The sequence below is a fragment of the Sesamum indicum genome, linkage group LG9, assembly GCF_000512975.1.
Source record: "Sesamum indicum cultivar Zhongzhi No. 13 linkage group LG9, S_indicum_v1.0, whole genome shotgun sequence".
NCBI lineage: Eukaryota > Viridiplantae > Streptophyta > Magnoliopsida > Lamiales > Pedaliaceae > Sesamum > Sesamum indicum.
Window position 1 is genome coordinate 6,599,383 of NC_026153.1, and position 6,210 is coordinate 6,605,592.

The 6,210-nt window shown below is 37.7% G+C and overlaps 1 protein-coding gene across 1 annotated transcript; it reads right to left on the bottom strand.

Moving 5' to 3' along the window:
• On the bottom strand, positions 1,978-4,935 carry LOC105170901. The gene is made up of 3 exons (XM_011091825.2): positions 3,983-4,935; positions 2,450-2,986; positions 1,978-2,316 (listed from the first exon to the last, which is right to left on the bottom strand). Exons 1-3 carry the CDS (start codon positions 4,787-4,789, stop codon positions 2,221-2,223), a joined length of 1,440 nt encoding a protein of 479 aa, XP_011090127.1. The 5' UTR covers positions 4,790-4,935; the 3' UTR covers positions 1,978-2,220.

Consider the following 6,210-nt stretch of genomic DNA (forward strand, 5'->3'; position numbering starts at 1 on the left):
TGAAAATATAAGATAAAAATATATATATATATATATATATATATATATATTGATGGGTATGGTCCAAAAGCAATTGGCCCAAGAAGAAATGTTAAGCCCCGCCAGCCAATGAGGGAGTCAGCCCGTCCCAAGGTGTTGGTTTAGTCCAAGAAAGAAACCTCCCTGCAGTAGAATCGGCCCTAGAGGGAAGCACACTGGGCTCAGCCAAGAAGGAGCTCACCGCACCAGAATCTATCCAGGAAATAAGCCTGCCTCATCAAACTTGGTCCAAGAAGGAGGCCCAGTACGAATATGACAGCGTCTGTGAAGGGGACAACCTATTGTCTTCTCCTGGAATTTCTGCTATCTAGTTTTGCACGTCTTGGAGGCTTTTTTTTAAGGCACTCCATCGAACTAACCACTGTTGGGGAACTTTTGGGAGAGTTGTTGGAGGAACCCTTATACCACGGTAGGTGGGCCTTTGTCACAGCGACTTCTTCTTCTGTGGGGCTTCCTTCAATTCCTCCTTTTAGGGTACCTGCTTCCAGCGCAGGGGCTGAGTGAGCAGGCACTAGTATCGCCATCTGTTCCCTGCACGACCGTTGCAACTACCTGTTGGATCACTCCCAGCAATGCTGGGGAAAGTTTGCCTGATGTAGTGTTAGAGGAGGTGCTTCGCCTTGGAGGATCAACCAACGGCTCTATCACTTTAGGAGACAACATCGGAGCTGGGAAGGCTGGGATGGACCCTCCTACTAGTACTAAGGAGGCCCCTGCAACAACCTGTAGAGGCTGATTGTTGTTGGGTGCCTCCACGCTCTTCTGCTTGTTAGCGGGATTGCCGGGGGTTTCCATGGGTCATGTCTTTAACTCAGGTTCCCAGAGACGATGTCAATGAAGAAATGGATCGTCAGTTGAGGGGTACCTCCCCTATTTATTGGGGAGGAGTCCCTATATGGTAAGAGTCCGAGGAGGTCCATCTGGCGAGGAAGGAGGGATAAGGTTACTTTGTATCCGTCCCTTCAACAGCAAGTCTTCAGGTGAGAAGGGACTCCTGCTTCATGAGGACTCCTACCTTGCAAGGCGTTCTCTTAGAGTGAGGAATCTGATTTCTGGAGGACACCTTCCTCCCTCAGGTTGGACGTGTGGAGGAGCAACAGACCTTTGAGTTGGGCCTTCTACTTGGATCGAGTTATGGGATTCCTCCTTGGACCTTCTTCTTAGGCTTGTGTTTGAGGAGGCAGGCTTTCTTTTTGGGCTAAACGCAATAATCTCTGGTTGCTTCTCTCTTGGGCTCGTGGGCCCGACTTGGGCCTAGTGACTCTTCTTGAGCCCATTGTATTTGGGTCATACCCATCATATCCAATTAATATATAATTTTGTTAAATATTTATTATTATTTAATTAAAATTAATTATGCACACACAACAACGGCATGTCGGCTTCTCCAACACGATTGCATTTTCAACTCCGTCCAATTTTAACGATTACACCAAAATCATAAATAATTTAAAAAGATTAGGATGTACTTTCTCCTTTCATTGTCTTATTTTGTTTTTGTTTAATTGAAAGATTCATGGTGTATGAAATATATATGATAGCGCTATATTATGATTATCAACAAAAAAGACATAAATGCTCTTCTTTCTAAAGGAAAATACCACATAATTCATAGGATTCACACTCCTTGATTTTCCAACCCGACCCAACCCACTCCACTAATCGTAAAACCAAAATCGTTGATTATCTAATTACACTTAGTTGAAGATGTCGTCACATAGACCAGGCAAGTGGGCGCATCTGGACCCCATAAATACATGCATTATGCGTCATTTATATTAAGACACATTTACTATAATTTAATTGAAAACATCTCAACAAGCCTAACAATTCTCTACAGTGACAATAGTTCTTTATGCACTTGATCATATCAATTCAATCATATATATTACAACTTGACTCATGATCATCTCCCCCACCAAAATTTACATCCTAATTTGTGACCATATATATAAAGATAGAATACAATTGTATAATTATAAGTACTTAATTATTCCATGATCCAAGTTCTCATGAAGCAAACAAATTTAATTGATTATCATAAGTGCTTACATAAAAATGTAATGATGCTCAATTTCTAACTATAGTACTTGTAAAATTCAGTGTTTTAACATAAAGAATAAGGGAAATTAATCTCAACAACGATGGATGCATACATGGTCCGCAAGTTTGGAATAATAATTAAGCCATGATCTCCTTGTCCATGCACTCTCTGAACTTAACGTCGGCCTTGTTCCCCACTACTCCTACGATGTCACAGCATTCACTTCTATGAATCTGCAACAAAAATAACACATATGCTCTTAATTTCTACCAATAATTATTAACCAAATAGAATTTTCTATCATAACGTCTATTCCATTTTCTACTCTATGTATAAACTTTTTTCCAAATAACAACGTTAACATACCTCCAATCGCTTTTTGGCCGGTGAAGTTACTCGAATTTTGTGAATGTAATCGGCGGAATGATTCCCGGCAAAGAAACAAGTCGGCATACCACGCGGCCACGCCCGGCGGTAAACTGTCAGTATGTCATCGGCCTTACGCTTTACTGTGTCAAGGAAGAATACATGCGGGGCTTCACAGGGGTCGGTGGAGGGGAGGCGTGTGTTGAACATGTAAAACGGGGGCCCAGGCGCCGGCAACCATGCCTGGAAGGTCTCAATAGGGTACTGCAGAAAGCTCCGAGGCATAATCCTTTCGTATATGTGAGCAGAATAGCCCCAAGAAATGGAGAAAGACCAGTTGCGCCGCCTGTCGTGGCAGACGGTTTGCTGGAGCATCCGGGACTGGTCGGCGTTCGCCGCCATCATTAGGTGTCGCGTGGACTGGGAACGGTCCATGGTGGGGAATATGGGCTCTACCATGTCGAAATGGTGAAGGGACAAGAGTGGGACTTTAGGGTGGGATGATAGAAGACCTGATATGTCGCCGCGCAGATCAATCTGCAAATATATTTTATTAATATTATCATATTATAATAACAATTAATTGTACCATATATAATCAGATCACTCAAAAATGCAAACATTACATACAATAGAAAAAAATAATACAATTTTGATCTTACTATTTATATATAAGGCTATGCCACTTTTAATCTATTCCAATTTCGAATTTTCAATTAAAGACTACAATTAAAAGAAAAAATTAGCTCATTTAATATAAATATCTCCAAAAAAATGTTAAATTCACCAAAAATTAACATGTACTTGGGCACGTGACTCTTTTTATTTGGGAATTTTTAATTTTTTCAACTACTTTCTAATGTGACATTTTTGCTTTAATTAATTGCTTATATATGAATTAAAATTGTTATCTCCTATAATTATAAAATTAAAATTATATTTTCCCTTGTGTTCCTCAACCCACGTCAACAAATTTGGTCGGAAAATTAAAAAGGTCCAAACTAACTAGGTCACGTATAAGATATGAGATAATTTTCATCCATTAAGTTTTTCGTTATGAGATTTGGATTATATGTGCTCATATTTTAATCACAATCCTTAATTACAATTCTCAAACTTAATAAAACTGAACATGTCACCACCACGAGTGAACTAAAATTGCATTTTTCTCAAATACAATAATATCAATACTTCACTTAACAACACACATCATGTATATAAAATCAAGCAGTTCATGAATATACAAAATTCTATTATAATTAACATATATATATGCACAATTTTTTTTATATATATTATATAAAATAAAAGATATAATAGAATAATTTGAAATAGAATATAATGATGTAACATTCTTAATTAATTATAAGAATTAAATAAATGAAAAATTCTTGTCCGCATTAAATTTGGCGTGAATCAAACTAATTTTTTTAAATCATATATTAATTATACAATAAGTATATTACATTTGACATATAATTAATTTAGATATGATGAAACGAAGTATGGGCTAAAATTTTCCTAAATAAATACCTGGTGAAACCCCTCAAGAGGAGTAAGGTTCACTCCCATATCAGCAATACAAGACATGGTGGTCTGATCAGCAGCAACCACATGGCTGTATCTCATCAAACAATTATCCATATCTCTCACCAGATCCTTCGCCAAAGGGTAACTCAGAATGAATCCTGCCCCTCCAAACCCTTGGCTGAACGAGAACAAGAAATTCGACAACACAAACTCCGACCGCGCCCCAATGTAGTAATACTTGGTGTGATCGTACCGCTGGAGAATCTCAACCAGATTATCCAGAAAGAAGATCGAATCGTCGTCGCCCATAACCAACCACCGCAGATTCGCATGGTCCACCTGCCGGAAAACCTCCGCGATCCCATTCGCGATCCGCTGCGGCGTCACGTCGCTTTTGTTCAGAAACGTCCTCAGATCGCGGGATATCCTGTAGGGAGGAGACTCCCGGGACCAGGGGAGGAGATTCTCCGACGGCGGTTGGTCCAGGAACAGAAGCCCGTGGGTAGCGTTCGGGCGCCACCAGGATTCTATGTACGCTCGGCGGTGGTGCCAGGCGTCCTCGGAGCCGACGATGCCGAATGCCAGGTGGCTGAGGACAGTGGGCGGGTAGGCGGGGTTCGATGTGGATTGGCGGGTGGTGTTGGACGTAGGAGACAACGACGACGACGGTGATGAGATTTCGAGAAAGGTCGGGGTGAGGAAGTGCGAAGGAGGGCAATTCGGGTAACGATTGGAGAGGGAAATGAAGGCCAAGTAGAGCACTACGCTAGAAATCAAGAGGGTTTTGCATAGGCGAGTAGGGATGTCCATTATTGTCTGGTCTGAAGATGATGTGAATATTAATTCATTGTTAGCTATTTTTTTGGAAGAAAATCGATCGAGCTTGACGGAGTTCGATCATGTCATTTCTAATCTGTAATCAAACATGAAACTTTTAGATCTCTATTTTAGCTTCATTTGTGTCTCATATCGTGTTTACTTCAACATATGCATGCCAGGTGTCTATATAAATTTTTTTTTTATATATATTATAACTATTTCGACTTCTGACTCGTATATACATATAGATAGTATACATGGCGAATACAATTTGTATTTTTTGTTATCATGATTCTTTTTTTAGATTTATATATATGTATCAAACTCACGTGTTACGTCCCTTAGAGTTAATAAACTAACAGGATGTTAGGGGATTGAATTTTTTTATTTCAAATTATTTTTGCATCTTTTACTTTATTAATATGACATTATATATTTTATTTAATAAATATATATATATATAGTGTATATGTTAAACACGGTAAAAAATGATATAAAATTTGAAACAGAAAATTCAAAATATATATTTCTTGGTCAGGATGTACGTATACTGTTGATCTGTATGAGCCAATCCCATTATATGTGTTGTAGTGCATTACATTGCATGCATTCGTATTTGTATTGCGTACATAGGTGATGCATGCATCTTCCATATATTTGTATGCTTTAATTTTATTAATGGAGACATAATTCAGATAATAAAATATCTTTTTTATTTTTTTAAATAATTAGTTGAATTAACGTCACTTTTTTTTGGTTGAATGGGAGAGTCTTGAGTTCAAACTCACGTGTCTCTTACCCTTACCTTATTGTACTCAAATGTCTCTGTATTGTAATAACATATTATTAAACAAATCAAGATTAAAAGTCTTTGGTTCAATCTTAATTTAAGAAAAGAAATTAATTAATCACTTAATAAGGCTTACTCTTGCAACGTGAGGATCATTTATTAAATTTATTTAAATATTGACTGTTTTTTCTTTTATTGATTAGTTAAAACATTTAAATAAGAGATCATCCAATATATATATATATATGTATATATGTGTGTGCGCGCGTAAATTGAGTCAAATGTAAAACATGTATTAATTTTATTTATAATTCTTGAATATTTACCGAGACACGAGCAAAATCACAACTTATCCTATGTATTCACCATGTTAGCCTATTATAAGGGGAAATTGTAATTTTAGTAATGATTGGTGGCAATTATAGTTCTGTATGAATTTATTTTGATAATTTTAAAATTTTTATACATTGAGGATGAAAATAGTCGAATGTTGCTAAAATGATAGAAAACTTCAAGCTGGCATTAAGTTTTGGACGGAATCCCCTCTTTGGTCCTTAAATTGAAAACAGGTCCACTTATAGAACCAAAAATATAATTTACCCTTCGTTATATCACCCTTCTC

Coding starts and splice junctions, on each gene's coding strand:
- LOC105170901 (XM_011091825.2), bottom strand. CDS start 4,789: ATGGACATCCCTACTCGCCTATGCAAAACCCTCTTGATTTCTAGCGTA. Junction 2,987..3,982: donor CTCTTGAGGGGTTTCACCAG/GTATTTATTTAG, acceptor ATATATTTGCAG/ATTGATCTGCGCGGCGACAT. Junction 2,317..2,449: donor CGGCCAAAAAGCGATTGGAG/GTATGTTAACGT, acceptor TTTTTGTTGCAG/ATTCATAGAAGTGAATGCTG.